Source organism: Gymnoscopelus microlampas, assembly GCF_963454915.1.
Source record: "Gymnoscopelus microlampas genome assembly, chromosome: 3".
Taxonomy (NCBI): Eukaryota; Metazoa; Chordata; class Actinopteri; order Myctophiformes; family Myctophidae; genus Gymnoscopelus; species Gymnoscopelus microlampas.
This window is the reverse complement of record NC_139940.1, coordinates 28,486,968-28,511,890: the sequence shown is the minus strand read 5'-3', so window position 1 is coordinate 28,511,890 and position 24,923 is coordinate 28,486,968. Positions and strand designations below refer to the sequence as shown.

Here is a 24,923-nt window from a genome sequence, read left to right as displayed (position 1 = left end):
GATTAAGAACCAGTGGTGGAAGAAGTACTTAAAGCACCAAAAATAAAAGTACAACATGTTTGAAAATATCCGATCTACAAGCTCACAATGCGACGCGTTGTGAGCTTGCAGATCTGATATTTTCAAATAGCCTAGGTATAAAATGGGGCTAAAGTGGTTAATTCATGTTTTATAATATAATAATTTATATCTGCAAAGTAACTATTAACTAAACTTTTCAAATAATTGTAGTGAAGTAAAAGTACAGTATTTGCCTCTGAGATGTAGTGGAATAGAAGTAAAAGTATTGAAAATTGGAAATACTCCAGTAAAGTAAAAAAATACCTCAAATACAATACTGTACATAAGTACAGTACTTGAGTACATGTACTTAGTTACTTTACACCACTGTTCATAACGAATTCAAAATCACGTGAAATAAGCTTTGCTGTAGTCACGATGACAATACAGTCTACATGGGAGACAATATCTACATGTGAGACACAATGTCAGTGGTTAATCTTAGATTCAAACAAAATGCAGCTACAAGGACTTTCCATTTTCCTTAAAAAAAAAGAAAAAGGGAAGGTCAATAGATTTCAATGGAAACTTCTCATGGAGTGCCTTGCTGGTTCTCAAGGGAACAACATGCATGATGTTACCCACGCTGCCTCCCTCTCCTCACTTTTCTCTCACATAATTCAGATAGCTTAGAGTTTCATGGAATCTGGGAAATGTTTAAACTTTCTGTCTCTCCTGTCCATTCGCTCCGTGTACAAAGTGGCTGCGCTTTGGCTAGAGAGTGACAAAAAGATATGACATGGATTATTAGTGATAACTCATTCAGTCTGGGAACGCATCTGTGTTACTTTACATTTGTTTGGCTATGCAAACATAGCAGATATACAAGCTCATAGCGTGGCACTGAGTGCCGCGCTATAAGCTTGTAGATCTGCTATTTTTTGAAGAAAAAAAAAATTGAATATATATATTTTTAAAGCGAACATTTGTAACTCAAATCTTTGTTTCTGGGGGGTCCCTGGAACAAAATATTTGACAAATGTTCGCTTTAATAAATATATATTAAAAGAGTTGCATCTACAAGCTTGATCTACAAGCTCGTAGCGTGGCACCGAGTGCCGCGCCACAAGCTTGTAGATTTTTAATAGCCAAAGAAATCTAAAATGACAGAGATGTGTTCACGGTAAGAATGGGATAAGCAAGCTAAACAATGCTAAACAATACTAAACAATGCTAAACAATTCTCCTTCTTGGGACATCATGAGATAGGTGTTTTTGTTCTGATTGGTGTGCTCCTGTTTTGAATCAACAAATCCTGGGTGTTGTCTGTTCATTTCATTTGGTGTGTGTGTGTGTGTGTGTGTGTGTGTGTGTGTGTGTGTGTGTGTGTGTGTGTGTGTGTGTGTGTGTGTGTGTGTGTGTGTGTGTGTGTGTGTGTGTGTGTGTGTGTGTGTGTGTGTGTGTGTTTAAAGTGGTTTCTGAAGTGCAATCCATTAAAGTGTACAGTAGTTGTGGTTGAGGGGATTCAGTTGTATTTCATTCAGCAGAATGTATATTCTGATCATTAAAACTACCCACTCTATCAACAGAATATGAAGCATAAATAGTGAAATATAAAATGTGAAATTACATAAACTGATGCTTGATAGGTGTGGTAGGATAAATAATAACCATATACCATGATTTGAAATATAATGTCTTGAACAGTTAATTGTCAATTTCACCTTGACCTACAGATAGTAATGGGGAACTGTTCCACAGCTCCACAGCTAAGAAAAAACATTAATATCTGTAGGTCAAGGTGAAATTGACAACACAATGACAACATTTAAAGTGAACTTCGATCTTTAACCAGCAAAAAATCTGGGACCACCCTAATTAAAAGGACAACAGACAAAGTTGCAGAAAGATGAGATTGATGAACTTTCTTGCGAAATTCTTGTAAAACAACATTCTTGTGGTAAGATTGTTATTAAAACATGTTTTAATTGGGTTCAGTCTATAATTCTCATGTTGCCATATCTGGTAACTGCTTTATCAAAGCAATAATTCACTCCAGGACATGATGTATTGGGATTAGGCTACTTCACAGATTATCACACCCCTTAGCTGTGATATAATCACAATATGCCATGCCCTGGAGCGAATTATTGCCTTAACATAATTCTGACCTAAATGATATGCACCAATATTTGTTTTATGATTCAGGGGATCATTGACTTTAAAAGTCAATCACATTTTCCTTCTAACAAACATGTAATGAATGAACGGTTAAATCTCTGGCCAGCCATGTGAAACCTAGCCATGTGTAACAAACCACTCCTGCAAAAACACTGTTCTTCCCTTTCTGGTACACTTACACCTGATCTGGCAGGCTAATGTGTCAGCGGATGATGTTGTAAGAAAACGTTGCTAGACAATTGGATGTTAAAAGCTGGGACTTTGAAATACTGAATTTTAATTGGAAAATACATTGGAAAATACATACTACACTTCTTGAAACATGGGGCACAATTGTCATTAGTCTCAATCAATCAATCAACTTAATTTAGTGATTAAAATCTAATGCTATGCCAGTGTACAGTAGCTTTTGACTGTTCTTCACACAGGGGAGGATATACAGCAGCTTATCTGAAACGTTATCAAGATGTTATTTAAACCCTTCAGCCCATAATCTAAAAAGAATACATTTTTTATCCGTTATCAGGATAATCAACAATACATGTGGGGAAAAAAACAGAAGTGGTCACACAGGCCTCTTTCAGATCCTGGTCCATAGTTAAAGAAACCATTCAGCAGTATGTCAACACATTACCCCTATCACCACAATGGAGAGCCTAAGAATATGAACAAAACAGGAAATGAGTGTTTGGGAGCAGCGGAATGTTTCAAAATACCTCTTGATGGATTTTTGAAGGAGACTTTACAAACACACTTTTTTTCCGACAATATTCTAAGCGGTAGGAAAACAGTGCGTGAAATGTGCTGTGTTAGACATTCCTGCCATACCTAGCCAGGAGTAGAGGCCTTTTGTTCCATTTCTGCTATGGTGGCAAACCTGGTCGCTTCATACCCTCTGGCTGGCGACTACTGGACACAAAGGCTCACATAACACCTTCGGTACGACCCAGAGCAGTTGATAAGACCAGTGGTCCTCAAACTGTTTCATGTCAAGGACCCCCAAAATGATATGCATTTGGCTACGGATCCACCCATCTCAAAAATATTTTGTGCCAGGGATTTTTTCAAAAATAGCAGATCTACAAGGTCATAGCGCGGGAGTGCACCGCGCTATGAGCTTGTATATCCGCTATTTTTGAATAGCCATAGTGGCTAGCTATGGGTTAGCTGGGGACCCCCTGGTACACCCCCCCCCCAGTACACCTGGGGTACCCAGACCCCACTTTGAGAACCAATGGATAAGACAATGATAGTGTTGCAGCTATTTTTTTTCAGCAATTATTTTTCTATCGATTACTTTTAATTATTTTAATGATTTATTAAATATATTTTACATACTGTATCAACAAATCGACATGAAATTTTGTAATTGCAAATTTGTTTTATTCATCTATTAGTCTGTATCGGCTTATACAGCCCTATTGGACTTCACAGTGCATCTATTCTCTGCTACTGTGTTTAAAGATACTGTAGGTACAGGATGTCATTTATGTGTGTGTATTTTGTGTATATTCAACGGAACATTATCTGTAGATATGTCAAGTTCTGAACTCTAAATTATTGCTAATAATCTGGGATACCCAAAATAAATCCTCTGTTCACCCACTTAGGGATATTTCACTTTCAAACATGATCGAGTTAATTTTTACGTCTACTCTGGCTTTTGTGAGCACCAGACAGTTTTTACGTTGCTTGATTCAGTATTAAGATATTTGATATTCATTTTATCAGACACACCCCCTTCCTATACAATCCCACTGTAACTTCAAACTCCATTTTGATCATGATAGATGTATTTATTTAAACACATGTCCTTGGTTCTGGTGACTGATTGTCACCAGATTGTGGTGACTGATTGTCCTTCTAATAAAAAATAAATAAAACATTAAAATAAGTTCTGCCATGACCAGGAACTTGGTTACAAAGTTTGTTCTGTACTTGTATGGAATAACAATAAAACTCCATGAACATTGAATATGTGAAGGGCCGTGTTTTTTCAATAACCTTTTTCATTTATTTTATTTATTTATTTTTCCATAAAAAAAAATAAAAATTAAAAACATGTTTGAAAGTGAAAAAATCCTACAAGCTCACGTACAACAATTAGCTAAATAACCGATCTACAAGTTCACACGTGTTGCATTGTGAAGTGTTATAAGCTTGTAGATCTGCGATTTTTTAAGATTTGTCCCCAAAATCTGTTATTTTATTAAAATCAACGTTTTATTTATAATCGATTAAATGTAGTAGTGTGATTAACTATTGCAGCCCTAAAGAGAATAATGCACATCATTTCTACCCCTGCATGTTACAGTAGCTCCACAATCCCACTCTTGTTCATGCTGATCTTTAGGATCATGGCCATTTCTCCATGTGATGTTTTGTCCACTTTGTTCTAGAAAGGTGGACCGCAACGTGGCCTCCTAGTACACAATATGACCACACACATGGCATTCCTAGTACACACACCATGACCACACAGTGCCTATCTATGTATAAGACAAGACACTGCAACTTGGCAAATCGGCCAGGGCAAATGCAGCCAACTACACAGCAGGAGTAAATCCAGTTCTGGCATAGAGCTACACCAACAGATTTCACCAGCCTACAGCTATGCAACCTTCTCAACACATTGTGAGCTTATAAATTGGCTATTTTCAAATGGACGAAATGTATATAGGGCTGAAGTGGTTAATGTATGTTTGGTAATAATAACCTAAATCTACAAAGTAACTAAAGTTCTCAAATAATTGCAGTGGAGTAAAAGTACAATATTTGGATCCGAGATGTAGTAAAGTAGTAAAGTAAAGTAAAGTACAAATACCTCAAAACTGTACTTAAGTACAGTACTTGAGTAAATGTACTTAGTTACTTTACCCCACTGGATTTTGTTCATATATGAGCCCATTACCAATCTGCAATAATATAGGCCTATGTCAAACCAAGGCCTGCGCAGAGTCTCCCTTCATCACCTTGTGCTTATGTGCTTGATGTTTGCCTCCTAGTGTCTCACCTATTTGCAGCAGCACTGGTGTTACCAGAGCCGTTTCCATGGCGTAGCAGAACTCTCGGCCGAACATCACCGCCCCGTGCATCACCCAGCGACGCAGCGGTATTCTGTGTCCATCCTCCCCCTCCCTGGGTCTCCTTTTCTCAGGGAGGCTGGGGACCTCCTGGTCCACCGTCTCCTGCTCTTCTCCTTCCATAAGTGGCTCTTTTGTATTAGGCAACATTCTTCCGTTGTAAGGATGGATGATATGACTACTATTTATCAATTTCCTATAACACTACAGATAGTCTGCTGATATGACAACATGTGGTATCCATGGTCTCAAACATGTATTGGTGAAGAAATGCGAGAGGTAGGATGGTTGACTAAGATGCTGTGACAAAATCCAACTAAACTGATAGTGAATCCATGTCGACTTTTTTTAACTGTAGTTTCAGAAAGAAGAGGGATGTGATCAGGGCGAGAGGTTTGGCAACAACCTGTTAAGACCCCATCCATGGACCGCAGCGTTCTGCATTTCACTCTTTATTCACTAGGACAACCTTTATACTGCCAAAAAAACAAAACTCTCCCAAAAAGAAAGACAAAAGAATTCCACTCAGCGTTGACTGCAAAACAGGTACATGGTGACTGGTCTTCATGTCCTGTAAAAGTTATAGTAGGAAATCCAATTCAGTTTGTCATCCTGGTAACAGGGTACCTGGATATTGCATCCTGTGATTACATATGATCAAAGATATACCGGCACGCGTTGGCTGGCTTTTGGCCCAGAAAGCTACAGTATGGTGCTCTTCACTGTCTCTTCTGTTCAGTCAGAATCCATGCGACATCCATCCGACAGAGTTCAGGGCAACTCCATAACGGGGTATGTGGTAGTTCTGTGGTTGGAACCAGTTTGGTCGGGGGTTGGCAAGGGCCTGGGAGACTGGTGGTGAGTATGTTTGTGTTTAAGTGTGTGGGGGATGGAGGGGATGAGTGTGTGTGTGTGCAGGTGGACAATCCTTGGCACGGCCCCATGAAGTCACATAATAACCTACAGAGAAACAAACAGTCAGTTAGCCAGTAAGCTGAAGCTACACTATTATAACTGAGGCATAATGTCCTATTTGGGCATTTTTTTAATGTGAATTTGAATCAACTGTTTCATTGCATATTCTATAGACCAGATCATAATGTCTGAATGTTTGTAAACAAAATGGGTATTTCAGGGTAGAATGTCTACAAAACGTAGAACGTTTTCACAATATAAAAAATAGGTACTGGACAAAGTATAATTGTGGCACTATTAGCCTAATGACACTGAAGCTGGTTTGGAAAACACAAAATGATCTTGTGCATGTATTAGTAATTATTTTAACGAGTAGTAAATCATTCTGAATATAAAAATGTCAAGTTTAGGTCATGAATAAAAGTTTCTATCCATGATGGAATCATAAGTCTCTTTTTTTCCAAATTATGGCTTATGATGTTACATATCCGATCCAGAACCTTTGTTAATCTGCTCCTTTACCTTAATTCTATGGTTGAACTATAAGAGGAGACCCAGTTCTGGTAGGCCAGTAACTGTAATACTCTATGTACAGTGGTATACTGGCAGAAATAAGAGAGTGTTTTTTATTGCAGGAGAATACATGATTATGCAATAGGAAAACCCGCATGCATGAAAGAAAAGCCACACCTTATAGCTGTTCAGAAGAACAAGTTTGCCCTGTCAGCTATGCATTTCACAACTGATTGGCATTGTGGCATTGGCACAGCAACATTTATATATTCACATGTAGTTAGATAGCCATGGATCCAAGACGGCCATCATGTCCTGACATGACAGTCATGTATCAGGGCTAGTAGTTAGATAACCTTTACCTCACCTCCAGTCATATCAACCACTCTCACATATCTAGTAAGCAAAATGAGGTAGGATTGAAAAATGATCTTTTTTTTTTTCATTTTTTCATTTCCCCTTAGGGCCTTGATTAATTCACTTTCATTTCAATCATAATTACTGTTATTGTAGTTAATGTAGTTATAGTGGTTGCCTAGAGTACAATTGTTACTTGACAGATCTGGTGTGAAAATTGCCAGAAATCTTGCAACATTTTAATTTAAAACAGATACAACTCTTACAAACGCCCATGTCAAACTGAAGTAAACAAAGAATTCAATCAATGCTACAATAACAGAGACAAACCAGATATAGTTCCTACCAATATATGTCAGACCACCTCAAAATAGACAAGACATATATCTCTTTTCGATCATGACTCATACATTAGACACTTAAAAGTTCAGTTTCAGTTTCCAAGTATAAATCCCAAACTTACAATCATGGTGCTGCTATTACGGTCGTAGAAGCGAAAAGAACACGATGGAGCGTCTGTCCCATAGAGTTATGGTCTGTTCCCAACATGCAGATGATCCGCAGCTGAAAGTATTTCTACAGGAATCTCTCTCTCAGGACAGGACACGTTTTACACACAGAGGTTTAACAACAGTATACCTGCTGCTCTTTCTCTCGCTAGCGAAACACAACAGGCGATCCCATGTGTGACACCAATAACTCGGTCCACACAAAACCAAAGCTCAGGCTAATGCTATCTATTCCTGACCAGTTAAACTTCCCAAATAATGTCGATATCCTGCACATCATCAGCAGATGATGATGAGACAGAGACTGGCAGGTGTAATTATGTCCAGGATGATCAAAACTATCAACTCTTGTTTAGATTCAAAAAGATCAATCCAACTTCAGTTGTCGCTAAAGCTAAGATGGCTAAATGTACCATTAAAAAGACTGATACCTCATACCTGAGCTTGATCTGGTAAAACATCCATCCTGCGGGACATCCGGACTACAATAATGATGGTCTCTGCATTATTAAATTAGCTGTGTGTGGCTAACACTAGCATGCTAACTGACTGACTGACCATCTGGTTAGTTTGACTATATCACTCTCATTGGTTGCCACAGTAACAAAGCGGAGGGCAGATGCTGACATCATCAGCATCTACTCAGTGGTTCTCAACCTGTGGGTCGGGACCCCCAGGGGGGTCCCCACACGACTTTGGAGGGGGGGTCCCCAGATGACAGAGAAGTGAGAATGTAAGGACTTTTAAGACCTTTGTAATACCTAAAAAAGAAAAAGAAAAACAATGAAATGAAATGAAAAAGACCATTACTGCATCAAAAGTAATCAACAAACAATACTATAAATACTGGTCAAACATTGGTCAAATTGTCAAATAATGTAAGAAAGAGGCAAAAGGTGTGAAGACAGCTCCCGAGGCTTGTGAGCTTGTAGATCAGCTATTTTCACAATATTTATCTGTGGAATCGAGTCAAACTAAATGTAATGCCTCAACTCAACTATGATTATTTTGGGGGGATTCTTACATTTTGGGGGGTCGTGGCCTGAAAAGGTTGAGAACCACCGACTGACGGAGAGGCGGGCTCAATCTGATAAAAGGTCAGATTTCAGATTTGGTTTAGTTTTGTTCCCAAACACGGTCCTGTTCTGCTTATAACTTTGGATGATAATACACAGTGTCTTTTTGTTTCGTGGAGAAAACAGGGCTAAATTATATAAAACAAATATGTTCTTGCTGTGATGCCATGTGGTGACCACCACACCACTGAATAAATACACAGTACACAACCATACATCTACATTCAATTAACTCAAAAGAGCAGTCTAACTTTCTGGTGCTTGCTTCTCACTTTTTATTGGTACATTGATACATAATGCATCAGCTACTGTATAGCAAATCATTAAATAAAGAAAGAAAGGAAGGAGCAGGAAATAAATGGCTCATTGCTGTCATGCAATAGTGTTAATGGTAATTATTCAATATAGAACATGACTTGAAGCTGAAACTCTTTATTGTTTCATTTCTATATTCTTGATTTATTTGAAACATTATTCTAATGGGAATCCCACTTAGAACAACACACCCTAAAGAGTCTTATTCACAGAATATTTTCAACATAATTCATACAGTATCTATTGTATTTCAATACACACCAGAATTAGAGGCCATCTACCAAACTATTTAGAGTGAAGTTGTCTTTCCATTTGGATGTCATTTGGAAGCAAAGTTTAATTGTTATAATTGTTTTCAATGTGAGTGTGTAAACACTGGGGCGGAAAGCCAAAATATCTATCTGCAGGTTTGAGGTGTTTTGAGATAGACCTACCCGAAGGGGTAGGACCTGATAAGTTTTCACAAAACCTCTTCCTACTCCTTTTTCGAACATGGAATATAATTTAATATGATAACTTTGGCGCTGTTTTTTATTAATTATTTTTAATAGCTTCCTTTTATTTCCTTTGTCTTTTCTCATTAATAACGTTAATATGTTCGAAATAAATAAATGAATGAAAAATGAAATCATGAATCAGTCCTTGGATTGTGTCGAGACCCTGAAGGCAGCAAAAAGCTGCCCTCTCCTGGACAGGATAGTCATTACAGTCTTTTTCCCTTCATGTTTTTCCTCAATACCCATAGGACCAAGGCCAATCCCTGGCTCAAAATGTCTTACAATCCAAAGCCGATGATTCCCTCGACCGTTTTACAATATGATTCCCTAGAGGTGGAGTACGTGGTGGTCACATACTGTACTGTGCATGTATGTGTCAGGTTGGTCCTCCTCATCATTGCTATTACTTTGACAATCATTCCATCAGTTGTTAATGTTGATTGCAATCTCAGGTTGGCATGAATGAATCCACAACAGTCAGCCTCTACCTTTCAGCTAAACTGCCTCTTCGCTGTAGTCTCTGTGTAGAGTGTAGACCAGAGGTTCTCAAACTTTTTCATGTCAAGGACCCCCAAATTGACACTTAATAGCCCGCGGACCCCCATTTGAAAATATATGCCAGGGACCCCCATAAGAGAAGATGTTTATGGCCCTATAGCAGGGATTCTCAACCATTTTAATTTCAAGGACCCCCAGCTTGACATGCATTAGGGCTACGGACCCCCATTTAATGGCATTTCTATCTCTGGGACCCCGATTTATATTGTAAAATCTATGTTAATGTAACTCAGAGAGTGTACAAATGGAACCAAATTGACCCTGTGTTAGGGTCAATTTGGTTCCATTTGTACACTCCCTGAGTTACAGACCCATAAGGGTCCATTTGGTTCCTAACTATGTATTATTTAGCTGGGGACCCCCTGGAACTCCCTCAAGGACCCTGGGGGTCCCCGGACCCCACTTTGAGAACCAATGGTGTAGACTAGATGGAAGCTTGGTCAGCATCATTACGTTGACACTGAAAGCATCAACTGTTCCGGGCCACCATGCTGCATGCTGATGATGTAACCTCTGGTGGCGTCCAGTGAGGCCAGGTATGTCCAGCCTTCTGTCCAAAGCCCAGTCTGTCATCTATAAGTGACCTCTCGGGTCATCCCCGTCCGTCCCTATACAGCTATGTGTGAGAGGGGAGCTTAGAGAGAGTGGCTGTGCTCCAAGTCAATGTCTTCCTGCAGTGATGGGACAATGTTGGTCATCATGATCACGTTATTGGTGATGGCATTGACCATCTGACCCCCCGAGGCCTTGTTGGAGCTGTGCTGCATGCTGATGATCTCACCACTGGTCTGCTCTGCCTCGGCACGGCGGAAAAGACTCCTCATAGTGGCCTGGGGGGGAGGGGGAGAGAGAGAGAGACGAGAGAGAGAGAGAGAGAGAGAGAGAGAGAGAGAGAGAGAGAGATGGGTGAAAAAGGTCTGGAAGGTAGATGTATTTAAAAGATATGTGGTCAAAAGATTGAATAAATGATGATTGATTGATTAAGTATTTGGGGGAAAAGAAAGAAAAGGGAATAAAAGTGGAAAGAAAGGTAGAAGATGGAAGGAAGATATCTCTCTCTCTCTCTCTCTTACACACACACGCACGCACGCACGCACACGCACACGCACACGCACACGCACACGCACACGCACACGCACACACTCAGCATTGTTACCTGGAAGTTATTAGTAACAAAGCAGTACACCACAGGGTCCATGCAGCTGTTTAAACTGCTGAGAGTCACAGTCAGATGGTAAACGATCACACGGTGAGGCATGTTGGGATAGAAGTACACCAACACCTACAACACACAGCACACATGACCCATCATCATCACAGATATTATTGACATGTTTATACTTTTTGCTGAGTGTTGCAATCCAACATTTCACCAGCTTCTTATTAACTCTTAACCACTTAAACCCTCTATTCTCAGTAAAAACGGACTTGAGTACTGTACTTGTACCGCTTTATTCCCTGTCTAAAGATAATCTCTTTGCCGAAAACAGCTGATCTACAAGCTCACGCGAATGTTTCCCCAAAAAATAGGAATGCTGGGGTTCAAGTGGTTAAATCATATACAGCGTGTCTGGGTTTTTGACATCCCTTTAAGATGGAGTGTCACTCACCTGTCGGATGTGGAAGGGTGTGAAGCAGACAGTGAAGATCACCAGCACCGTGGTCAATAGTTGGACAGCTCTCCTCCTCCTCTCCCTTAACAGACACGCAGCTTCAAATCACCCACTGTGACATTCAACCCACCATAACCATATTTCACTGCTGTCAAATAGACACCATAGTTTTTATAAAAAGGCTTTCTTTGTTTTGTTTTCTTCTTTGAGGACAACACGGGATTTATATGGTCCAACTTTTTGCTGTTTTCATGTAGCTATTGAATGGATGAAAATGCATTTTAAACAGATACTGGTTATTATGCATGTGTGAAGTTTTATCCTGAGTATTTAGGTCTTTGGGTCTCTTTGTGTCATGAAACTTGCTCTACAGAGTAAAGCCGAATGTAAGCATTCATTCCAAGTGGCATCACAATGTAATTTTTTTTTTTATCTATAATTTTTATCCCAAGATTTGTACAACCCATTTTTTCCCCGAACTGAGCTCATGTTTCCTTCAAAGCATGAGGATGATCAGGCCGCTTCTTATCACCTGACAGGGGGGAGTCTCACCGGTTGGACGTAGAGCATAGAAGGAACATGTTATTCCAACCAGTTCCTTTCCCCTCCATCAGGCGCCCCGGTTGACCAGGGGGAGGCAGTATAGAGACCAGGATTACTGCATGTTTTTTTGTGAGGGTACCTACCCTAGGGGACACAGGGAGAACATGCACTGTAATGTTGACATGAGGTGAGTTATACCGGCTCTGCTGCATCAGGCGGCGGTCAGTTAACGCCCACATGATCCGCAGGGTGAAGACCACGATGATGATCATTGGCAGGAAGAACTCTGTGATGGTGAGGAAGAGGAGCTTGGAGAGACAGCAGCCCGTATTCCGAAAAGCAGAAGACAGGAAGGAGTAGGTGAACACGATGGCAAACAGCCAGACGGAGATGCACACACACTTGGCCACGCTGGAACTACGCCACCGTCGGGATGCTTCAACCTATGAGACAAAACAGGATGAAGTAGCCTGTTTGTTAGTTTTTTTGTTATGTTTTTTTTTAGTATCCTGCTAGTAACATGGGGGGGAGAGATTATCATTAGAAATTAACCAAACAAATCACTAAAACCTAATTTGTACTTTGTGGCAGGACCTGTTATTTATGGACGTCACCTGACAAGGTATACATTAAGCCCAACAAAACCTGTAAATATATATGGTTAGTCCATGGTCTAAACAAAAAAAAAAGAATTGTCATTATTTATTGTCATTATACGCAAGCATTCAACAAAATTATATTGCCATAGAACCTTGATCTTTGAGAGTTTTAACGCAAAAGTGAATCATCTCTTTGGAGCATCCATCAAGTTTCATGAAAAATCTGCTCATGCAGCCAAATAAGTTTGTTCAAAGATGTTCACACACAGACCTGACTGATTATAATACCCTGCCATGCATGCATGCTTGCGGGCTGTTTTGAAACTAAGTGACACGCCCACCTGTACGATGGCGAGGTAACGGTCGACACATATGCAGGTCAGAAACAGGATGCTGCAGTACATGTTCACAAAGTAGCTGAAGATGTGCAGGTAAGAGCAGGTGAGACATTCCCCCCCGCTGTAGTAGAGCAGGATACGAGTTGGCAGAGACAGGTTCACCAAGAGATCAGACACTGCCAGGTTGATGGTGTAGATCACCGAGGTGGTCTTTGGCTTGGTCCGGTAACAGAAAACATACAGCGCCACTGTGTTTAGAACCATGCCCACCTGGAGAGAGGAGGAGGAGGAGGAGGAGGAGGAGGAGGAAAGAAGAAGGGAAGAAAAGGCAGGGATATCAGAAGAGGTTGGGAGAGGAGAGGAGGCAAAGGGTAAAAATGGGAAGAGATAATCTGTTCATTGAAGAAAGTGAGTTAAATCGGAATGCAGTGACAATTGGCAGCTGTCAAATACAACATACATTTAATTAACGCTTAATTAATGATGATCTCATACATGAATTCATCATGAATTTATCATGAACTCATCGTTAATTCCTGGTCCTCACCATCATTAACTAATGGTGAAGTCACCATGACCAAGTGTAATACAGTATATCTTTAGTTAAAGACAGTTCCAATTCCATGCCCAGGATGAGTGCTCATAGGCGGGGAGGAGTAGCAGGGAGGGTTGGTCTCTGAACGACCACCAGAGACCAACCCTCAACCAGAGACCTCACTGATGAACACTGATGGTCAGTGGTGCCTGAGATGGATGGACGGACGGACAGACAGACAGACAGACAGACAGACAGACAGACAGACAGACAGACAGACAGACAGACAGACAGACAGACAGACAGACAGACAGACAGACAGACAGACAGACAGACAGACAGACAGGGGCAAAAGTCTTTGCCTCCCAGCCTGCCGAAGACAAAAAGAGCAGACCACGTACAGAGCCAACTCCAGTGTTAAGTCACAAAAATCTGGACTTTGCACTTGATTTGGACTTAAAACATTTATTATGTTCTCACGTATGGCTTGTTACAGGATACCTACAGAACAAATGATGAGTGTCTGAAGAATATGCTGTAAGTATAGGCTACCTACCAGGAATATAAGAGAATTTATGACCATCAAAGCAATCCAAAGGCTGTAGAAGTCATAGTAAAGGCCCTCATCTAAATGGGCCAGTCTCTGAAGGTATGGCTCCACAGCGCCACTGTTACTAGGACCGCCCATCACAGGCTGTATGGAAAATGTAGTATTGACGTACATCCAGGAATCAGAAGTGTTGGAGTACATGATGATGATGATGATGATGTGGGGGATGAAGCGGACAAAGATGACAATTTGGGATAGGAGCTGAAACTCTGAAAGGCAAAAATGACATAATGCTTTCATGAAGACCTGAGACCGATTCTACAAATGCCTTCTAAATCAGTAGTTCTCAAACTTTTTCGTAATTCAAAATGATTCAACATTGTGCAAACAATTTTTTTTTTCAAAAATGTAAAAGAAAATTGTAGATGTACGTAACGCGCTACAAGCTTGTATATCTGCTATTTTTGAATAGCCAACACTAAAATCTAAAATGACACAGATGCTTTCCCAGTTTAAATGGGTTAAAGGATACTTTGAATATTAGTCTGACACCATGGTACGGTAAGGTTTTAGTTCAGGGGAATACTAAAATGCTGAGAAGTCTTTCTCAGGTAACAGGAGTATTATTTTTCTTCATGTAACAGTAATCACGAACAGAGAAAGAAATGAAATCTATTTTATTAATGCTGTAAACCCCTGATTGTCAGTTATGGATCCAGTGAAGTAACAATAAGAATAATATGACAACTAGTTATTTTAGCTAAAGAACAAGCTGTTACGTAATTCAGATGTTTGCATGACAATTCGTCATGGCTTGATACTTGATAATTTCTAAATAAACCTCATGCAGGATATCCAGGATTTGCCACGATATATAACCTCATAAACTATAGTGACAGTGAGCACACTCAAATTGGACACACACACACACACACACACGCATGTTGCATGAGCGCACACACACGCACACACACGCGCGCGCACACACACACACACACACACACACACACACACACACACACACACACACACACACACACACACACACACACACACACACACACACACACACACACACACACACACACACACACACACACACACACACACACACACACACACACACACACACACACACACACACACACACACACACACACACTGGTTTCCAATTCCATCAGGGGAAAAACAGAGGGTTGCTCGCACCCTGTTCACATTTGCGATCTAACATGTGAAGAAAGGAAATGGTGAGCATTCTCTTATATGCTGGATTGCTGATGAAATGGTTTTACTGTCCAAATGTTGGGAAACCATGCAAAGAATGGAGACGTTCCATAATTGGGAAGGAAACTGAAATCAACCCTGTTAGTCTCAGTATGTAGCCTATCAGTTTTATTTTGGACCACAAAGGTTAAATTACACCAAGTTTCATTGACATTCAAGTGAATTGGCATAAAGCCTACAATGGGAGAAGGGGGGGAATTGGCAACAAAAAAAGGGGGGGGGGGGGGGGGGGGGGGGGGCTAGACCCTATAATAAGACTTATTTATCATTGTGTGCCCAGTTGGAATCTGGCATTTTACCACTTGTGGAAACAGAACATTGCTAAACTTCAGGAGGAAAATCCAATCTGTTCAGTGTGCCAACTCAATGAAGTATAAAATTAATATCAGTATTTTGCTTAACAAAGTAAAAGAAAAGTGGCCTTAAGTCTGGATGCCGGATGCTGCATAAACATCGGGTTGTTTATCACCTCTGCCACTGAGGTCGTGATGATGTCCGTATGTGTTTGTCTCTCTGTCTGTGACCATGACCATCATATCTCAAATAGTAATGGTTGGATTAGCATGGAGTTTATTGTGCACTTTCACGCTCCCAAGAGGAAACCTATTGATTTTGGTGATCCCATGACCTTCCCCCTAGCACCACCATTAGGCCAAACTGTCAAATGAACTGAATTGGCTTTTGATGAGGTCTGCACCAGGGTCTAGTCAATTGTTGTTTAAATATATATTTTAGTTGGTTAGCTAAAGGCTACTCAGAGAAAACCTGGAAAATGTATGGCAATACAGAATATTTCACTTTCGTTCTAACTGAGGGAACTGTTTTAGATAAATATTGCATGTAAGTTCATTTATGAAGGTACCTTTGTATTGTTAAAGTATATGCATTTGTCATTCTACATGTGGACATAATAGTATACAATATGTTTCTTTGGCTATGAATATGTGTTTAGTACTAGAGTTTGTCCTCGCACACATACAGGCACACGCACGCACACACACGCACGCACGCGCGCACGCACGCACGCACGCACGCAGTCACTAAGGGCCATTTGAAGCATCCATTCATTTTAGACTGTCTATTTATTTATGACTATACAGATGGGCTATCTGTTTACTTACAATTATACATGAAGAGAAGGTCTGGTTGTACCCTTCTGTGGTACAGATCTTCAGCATCATAAGTCCATCCTATGAATTCAGGGTTATTTATTTATCTTCTATTTTTATTAAGATGGGAACTTGGGAAGTGTATTTATTTACGACTGAGAAAATTCTGTGATGGGAAAAACTGAGCAGAATACTTTGTGTTTATGTTTTGGTAATTGTGTATGGGTATGAGATTATTGACAAATATTGGCATTTACAAATAATTTTGTTATTTGTAAATGTATGAGCCAGCTGAGCCAGAAGTCTACAGGTCCCTGAAACGGACCATCTTTTAAAATAATGTTTTAGTTTTTCCAGCGTTTACAATGATCTGTTACCATGTCTTTAAGAGACCTGATGGGGAATGGATGATTAAAACAAGTTATGTCAACTGACAACTACAAAGAACAAGCCGATATTGCGGTAAACGTCTGATATTATTTTTGGGTGTGTGTATTTTCATATTTAATGAGTGATGATTATTCCCTACCCTGCACAAACAAACTCTTATGAGAATGTATCAGATCAATCACATTAGTTATAATGGTTGCTACCCCTCTACTAAAGTGTATGTGTTAATAATAATAGGAAAATATACAAACTCAAATGTTTACAAGAATCTACCAGAATCTTATAGACAGCAACAGAAAAAGACTGTAGATGTCTAAATAGAAAGTAATTAAAGGCAGAAAGAGAGACTGTACTGTGAGAGCTAGAGTGAATTAAAGAGAGAGAGAGAGAGAGAGAGAGAGAGAGAGAGAGAGAGAGAGAGAGAGAGAGAGAGAGAGAGAGAGAGAGATAGTATAAATACTTAATGTGCCCTTTGTATTTCTTCCTCAGAATGGTGCAAAAGTGAAACATTAAGCTAAAACAAATTATATTTGTCATAATAAATTCAAAGATTATGCACAAAAAGGGGGAAAATGTGGTCCTGTGTCACAGATTCCACTGGTGCAGTGTCAAGCTGAACAGGGAGCCAGAATGGGTCAAGGGGCCGTAACTATTGGCTCCAACTTGGGAGCTTTATTTCCCATTTAGGTCCCGAGATGAAAAGGTTTCAGAACCCCTGGTTGTTGCGCTATGTGTACCCATTGTTCAGAATTAATCTTCCATGAGCAAAATAGCCATCCGGCCAATGACAAATGTATTGGATTCCCACTAATGAGAATAACATGCTCAACTAAGAGTGGGACGTGAATAATGTGATTCATCAACATAACAAGAGCAGCCCGGCCATACAGCTGTAAGGGCAGTGAGGGAAATGAATGGGTATATTCACAGTAACATCCCCTGATATTATTCACTCTACTGCTGATAGTTCATCATCATTAGCAGCACTAAAGAGTGTTAAAAGCATCACTGAGGGGAAATTGTGTATTAAACCACTCACTGCCTCTGTAGCCATAGAGATAAATGACAGAGCCTAGTGGTTCAGCCTATGGTTTTTCAAAGTGTGGGTTGGGGACCCACCAGTGAGTCTCAGAAAGATGGAGTTTGATTATCGAATCTTTCAGAGGAAAATGCTGCTGGCTGCTCACGCAACCCAAGCACCTCATAAATTCTTTTTATGTTAATCGTTTACATAAAATTCCACAATCCAGCACAGTCGTAACACCCTCAGTAATAACTGGGCTCTGCCTCTGCCTCCCACCCCGGCCAATATACGTTATGAATAGGGGGCTGCCACTTACGCCACTGCTGTGATTCTTCATATCAAGTTCTTTTACTTAACCACCTAAACCCCAGCATCCGTATTGTGGGCAAAGCTTTCACTGAAAATAGCAGATCGACAAGCTCACAATGCGAGGCAACTTGCCTCGCATTGTGAGCTTGTCAATCGGCTCAATTCAGCAAAAGCTTTCCCCACAATAACACAAAACAGAAAATACACTAGTATTGAGCCCTGAGGGACTCCGGTTACCAATATGAGGTTTAAGTAGTTAATTATAAGTTAATTATAATTGTAGTCAATTATCTGTCAGTGTCCAGACAAAAATAAATAAATATGGTACTGAGAAATTGGCTGATTTTTACATGACACCTAAATAGTTAGGAATTAAATTCTGACATTTTCTAAAAAAATAAAATAAAAAAAAAGTAATAGTAAGAGATCTTCCCATGATTATAATACATACCGTGTTAAAGCTTCTACAATAACCACAAAGCCATTTCAGTGCATCTTCATTGCTACGGTGTCATTTTGTTGTTCCTCCGTGCCTTTACATCAAAGCCTGTAAAGTGATACAGACAGGAGAGCAGAGGGCTCTGAGGCACATCACAAATAACACTGTCCAAATAAACCCCGGCGATGTGGGAGTCCTCTGTGTGTGAACAGAGAGAGTAGGGGCTGTGAGAGACAGGATGGAATAGCTCTAATCTCAGATCCCACGCTGTCTGAAGCCAACTTCATTGTACAACGGACCATAAATTAGGTATTACAATGTCTCTGTAGTCATTTTTAGACAGTTCCCTCAGGCAAAGGGATGATTCCATGGCTATTCACCGTTTTTTTTTGTGTGACTGCAGACTGCAGACAGAAGTTTACATGGTTTAATTGCTATCTCTAAATCTGCAAAAATGTTTATTTTTACCCGTCAGCTTCTCACATTATGACTGACGTGGACTTATTTGGTAAAAAAAAACAATCCAAACAAAGTCTAAGGGTTGAATTTGAAAAGTTGATTCAGTCACCATTTATAGAGCCAGAAGGAAAAAAAATGACTTACCTCAATAAGGGGAGAGGGGACCAGTCAAACCTCCTGTTTTATCGTTATACTCACTGAATCTGGACCAGTCAGTCCTGGAGATAAGGTTGGGATTCCCTCAGTGTTATCTTAATCCACTCAGTAGCAAACCAAGTGATGCAGGGTCATGCACCAGCCAAGGGATGTTGCATCTGTCAGATGTGACCTTCACCCTCTTACGTCATCACCTCAGGACAGTGACTTCCACTTGTTAAGTGTGTTTGTTCTCTGTCAGGTGAAGTTACAGTAGTCATCTCCCTGAGAATAGTTCCTCTTCTCTTTTTCTGTCCATCTGGGTTGTTGTTCCATTCAGGTACTTATTCCATTAAGAGAAATAATTGTCTCGGTCTCTCTATCAGCTATTATCAAATCCTCCTATGTAGTAGCTTTTGGTCTCTTTATCTTGCTGTGTGTCTCTTTAGCCCTCCAGTGCGTCTGTCTTTCTTCCTATTTTCTCCTGCTGTCAGCATCCCTATTTTCTTATATTTTCCATTTTGGTGTCTTTTATCTTGCCTCCCTCGCTGTCTGTCTGTCTGTCTGTCTGACTGTCTCTCTCTTTCTAATCTCACATTCTGCTTTTCAGGCAGGAAGTCTTACTGTCTGTTTACATTTTGTGAGACATACACACGCACGCACCCGCACCCGCTTGAGCTCATGCACGGTTATTGCGCACGCATAAGCTCTGTAAAACAAATCTTACGCAATGAAAACACAAATGTTTCTTTCCATAAAGACCCCTTTCAAATGTTGTCCAGCAAGGTGAGACTAAGGTAAGAAAAGGTGGTGTTTCACATTAAATAAGAGAAATATATTGGGTTAATCTTACAGTAAACTATACAGATGTGGAAGAAGAACAAATAATCATTACTCAAGTCAACTGCAAATAATTGGTTAAAAGCACATCAAAATACTTAAAGTATAAGCCCTCTAAAAAGGCATTTCTAATGTTGGCTACTATAAAAAATATAGTGTGTTCTGTGTTGAGAGTTAATATGTAAAAGTAACAATCATGGAGGCGGAAGGAGTCTGAACCTCAAATCGCATTTCTGAAAACTATTAAACATTGACAATTCAGACTATATAAATAAAATAAAATCAATTATCCTATAATTCTGTGCTCAATCGAGCATCTACAGAGCCTTTGAAAAATCATCACACCACTGGATCACATAATCACATCTCTTTGTTAAGGCAATGCGCTTGCATGTCGGTGTGCAAGCAGCCAAGTATGAATAATTGACATATACATCGACCCCTCTGTACTCTTGTCACATCCATTAGGGTTTAGATTAGTTAGGAGTTTGGAATTTGATGGAAGAGGTCTGATGCAGGAAAGAAGTTAAGAAAATAAATAAGCTGATGATCTCCAAATAACTGTTATGTGATGTTGTGTAGTCTAAACTTTTGTTTTATTCCCTGGCCTTCTGTAGCCTTTTTAACTTTTTATTCTCTGTATTTTCTTATTAAATTTGTTTTGTTTTGATTGTGTTCTGCTTAGCTTTGTAAAGCGACTTTGAGTACTCAGAAAAGCGCTATATAAATTCCAGGTATTATTATTATTGTTGTTAAATATAATTACTGTGCATGCAGCTTATGGACTTAAAATGGCACATAGGTGAGCTATCAGGTACCCCCTGCTATATGAATTCTAAAGTAATGTTAAATCTGTAGAAAGAAAATATAGTGGGTATGGGTAAGGTTAAGTATAGATTTGTCTTTTGAAATGTAGTGAGTATACAGTAAGTCAAAAGTCTGTCGTGAAACAAATACTCAAGTACATAATTGGTACGGTAGCCTATAGTACCAAAGTACAATAGTAGTAGCCTACAAACAAACTGTTGTCCTGCGCTCTAATCTAAGTCACAGGATCCCTTGGAGGATGAACTGGAATTTTCCTGAAAAGGTGACAGTGGAGTAGGGTAGATCAGGGGTTTTCAACTGATTATGAACCAGGGACCACGACCCTGACTAAGAATCAACCTGGGGACCACAGCTGTGTTGGGAGGGGGGATATGGGCGTGGTGTAGGGGAAATTAAATAATGACTTAAGGGCTTCATTTAATTTGTTAATATACAGTCATGCCATTGATTATATGGGTACATTTCCTAATAATGATGACTCAACCAGGCAATCCGGTACACTTTCCCTTGAGATTCTAATTGACTTTTCTGTGGAAGTTCGTGACATCCGACTTCCCAGTAACTGACAACATTGACGTGTCATCATACTGTATGTCACCAGGTCATTTAGTGCACTGTTTCTCAACTATAGTGATCGATAAAAATAAAAAGTAAAAACTCTTTCCTCCATTACTAAATGCATGGTCAGGGATCACATGCAATACCTTCACGGAATAACATAGGAATGATTAAATTGAGTGGTTTCAACTATACTGTGATACTCATTCAGTGCCATTGACATCGCCGACGTCCACATTTTCATAAGCTCAGAGTGCCATTGACGTCACCGACGTCATCCTGTATCTCGGCTCCTGTGTACTTCTTTTTTTACTATGTATTTTTGGCCGAGACGTGCTATTTTCAAAGGTGGAATAAAGGGAACGGGAGGTCGCAATGACATTATCTTTTTTTTTTTGCAGAAGCACAGTGAAACCCTCTGTGATTAGCAACCATCAGGGGATCGATCATACTGGAGATAAATATTCCGTGACTACTTGAAAATCTAAGAAAAATCTAAAAATCTCTGGCACTGGGCAAACACAGCTAGAAATAAGTCTGGCACTGAATGAGTAACGAAAGACTGCTGGCAAATAAAGAGCAGATCCTATCTGTTAAGTGTGCTATATTTGTTGTGAAAATTAATTCAAGTTCAGACTTGGGCTGAGCTAAATTATTAACTAGAATGAGATAAAGTGTTTAGTCTAGATTTGGCGTTTCTTGGTGAGTAATTGATCAACATCCCCAAACAATGAGACGGAATCACAATATTGTGTTCTTAATCATTGCCTGAAGAGCTAAATCTAACATAAGCCAGGAAAACTGGGAAGAAATACCGAATTATAGGGGACGTGCTCACAATAACTCACAATTTCTCCTCTTTAAATCTTCATAAAAGATCAGATTTTCCATTTGAAGAAAATGTCTAGAATGAATTACTGACCAAACTTGGCATGAACTGATCAGCATCAAATTTCTACGCTGCCAGCAGGCCAAAGAAGTAAAATGCATTTTGATACATTCACTGTAGCTTACATTTTATAATGGAAGTCAGTCTGGCTCAGATCCGAATGAAACCTTGCCCAAATTTGGAGTCATACATCACAGATATGTCATATACGACTGATGTCATGAACTGGCCACATGACGTCCAAGATCCACATCCACATGGGAGCCATGGCGTTATTAGACCCCCGTCTTGTTATATAAGTACAGCGGTCACAAGTGTAACTGTGCAGAAAAAAGTTGAATTTAGACCTTTGTCTATTTTCATGCAGGTGAACCCTGTTGCTGCAGCTTATCCATCTTCCAGAATGGGACAGGTTTGTGTCTGCTGGTTTCCTGTCTGGACCATCATCATCACTCTCAGCCTGTCAGCGTTCCCTTGGAGAGATCCGGAGTAACGGATGTCAGAAGAGGGACTCATGGATCAACCTGTTACTGAGGATGAGCAGGACGAGGGTTGAAGGTGGGACACTGGGAGGGAGGGAGAGAGGGAGAGAAAGAGCAGTGGTGGGAAAAGTACTCAAATGTTTTACTTAAGTAAAAGTATCAATACTGCAATATAGAAATGCTCTGTTACAAGTAAAAGTCCGGAATTCTAAATTTCTAGTTTTAAATTCTAAACAAGTTTTAAATGTATAAACATCTTTTGAAAATAGCAGATCTACAAGCTCACAATGCGTCGCATCGCGACGCATTGTGAGCTTGTAGATCGGCTATTTTCAAATGGCCGAAATGTATGTAGGGCGAAGTGTCTAATGTACTGTATGTTTTGTAATAATAATCAAAATCTACAAAGTAACTAGTAACTAAAGTTTTCAAATAAATGTACTGGAGTAAACGTACAATATTTGGATCCGAGATGTAGTGGAGTAGAAGTAAAAGTATTAGATATTGGAAATACTCAAGTAAAGTACACATACCTCAAAATAGTACTTAAGTACAGTATTTAAGTAAATGTACTTAGTTACTTACAGAGAAAGAGAGAGAGAAAGGAGGAGACTGAAAGTATGAGGGAGAGTGAGACGGAGAGATAGAGAGGGACAAAGAGAGACAGCAAGAGAGAGAGAGATGGGGAGAGAAAGACAGAGGGATATACTGTATGAGAGAGAGATGGGTAAGCACCAAGGAACAGATGATTAGGCTTAATTTATACTTTGTCACATGACACATTCGACAAGTGTCGTTTTGACGGAAATCCTGCGTAAATGCGAAAATGTGTCAATTGTGTCGAGTGAAAGGGTAGTGTGACAAAGTGTAAATTAGCCTTCAGGGAGAGTGAGAGATACACGGTCTGTGTGTGTCACAGATGAATCAACATGTGACAGAGTTGAGGAAGTGTCAGCCCGTATGCTCACGTACAGTACAGTACAACAATGTGTACGTATGCATGACTGTGTGTATGATTATAATCTGTCTGTGTGGACACCAAAAAGTATGACCAGTGGTGTAAAGTAACTAAATACATGTACTCAAGTACTGTACTTAGGTGCAAATTTGAAGAATTTTCATTTTACTGGATTATCTTCAATTTTCTGTACTTTTACTTCTACTCCAATACATCTCAGAGGCAAATATTGTACTTTTACTCCACTACAATTATTTTAAAACTTAGTTACTAGATACTTTGTAGATCTTGATTATTATTACAAAACATGCATTAACCACTTCAGCCCTATATACTTCAGCTATTTGAAAACAGCCGATCTACAAGCTTTTTCAAAAGATTTGTATATTGAACTCGTACTGCACATTGAGTACTTTTACTTTTGGTACTTTAAGTACATTTTGATGCCAAATTGCCAATACTTTTGTACTTTTACTCGAATGAATACCGGACTTTTACTTGTAACAGAGTTAGAGTATTTCCGCATTGCAGTATTGATACTTTTACTTAAGTAAAACATTTGAGTACTTTTTCCACCACTGAGTATGACAAAGTATGACCGAGGGACATGGAAAGCTTTCTCTTTTTGCCAGGAAGAATCTGATGAGAGGTGACAATGTCTTTTACTCAACTCCTCTGCACTCTCATGGGCTTGGCTTATTTGTCAGGGGTGACAGGAGGATGGATGGGGGATTACTGCTGTTCTCAACACCACAGTACAACGTCTGCCCTCTATTTGACGGCCCTGTTCTTCTTCAGATTAGAGGGAGATATAATGGGGGTGGGTGCGGGGTTGGTGAAGGGGAATTATCCATACATTGGTACAAATGATGAAATGTGCTTTGATATTTAAAGGGATTAATATGAGGAGAGGCAACGTGCTGCCTCTACTATCTCCATTTGTAGTAGAAGTTACAGTTTCACAGTATAAGCCTGATTAATACTCCACTGTATGATGGATGGTGTTGCACAACCAAAATAACTGATCTGCAAGCTCA

The 24,923-nt window shown here is 39.8% G+C and overlaps 2 protein-coding genes across 3 annotated transcripts in view; both read right to left on the bottom strand.

Moving 5' to 3' along the window:
- Positions 1-8,140, bottom strand: part of LOC311042619 (solute carrier family 45 member 4-like) — a 28,265-nt gene extending 20,125 nt beyond the window's left edge. The window contains exons 1-2 of one of the 2 annotated variants that reach the window (XM_084053454.1): positions 7,997-8,140; positions 5,195-6,224 (exon numbers count right to left, since the gene is read on the bottom strand). In XM_084053454.1, coding sequence (XP_083909580.1) covers positions 5,195-5,414 — 220 coding nt within the window. In that variant the 5' untranslated portion in view covers positions 5,415-6,224; positions 7,997-8,140. The other variant, XM_084053453.1, reaches the window with a different exon arrangement.
- Positions 8,141-10,424: 2,284 nt separating this feature from the next.
- On the bottom strand, positions 10,425-18,984 carry LOC311042325 (G-protein coupled receptor 20-like). The gene is made up of 7 exons (XM_084052999.1): positions 18,750-18,984; positions 14,189-14,451; positions 13,101-13,367; positions 12,359-12,603; positions 11,615-11,699; positions 11,161-11,286; positions 10,425-10,834 (listed from the first exon to the last, which is right to left on the bottom strand). Exons 2-7 carry the CDS (start codon positions 14,381-14,383, stop codon positions 10,640-10,642), a joined length of 1,113 nt encoding a protein of 370 aa, XP_083909125.1. The 5' UTR covers positions 14,384-14,451; positions 18,750-18,984; the 3' UTR covers positions 10,425-10,639.
- Between the last annotated feature and the right edge of the window lie 5,939 nt (positions 18,985-24,923).

Bases quoted from the DNA above. Each gene is read 5' to 3' on its own strand.
- LOC311042325 (XM_084052999.1), bottom strand. From the start codon at position 14,383: ATGTACTCCAACACTTCTGATTCCTGGATGTACGTCAATACTACATTT. The intron at 11,700-12,358 runs GTATAACTCACC...GTGTCTGTTAAG, and splicing joins CGCCTGATGCAGCAGAGCCG to GGAGAGGAGGAGGAGAGCTG. The intron at 11,287-11,614 runs GTGAGTGACACT...TGTGTGTTGTAG, and splicing joins CACCCTTCCACATCCGACAG to GTGTTGGTGTACTTCTATCC.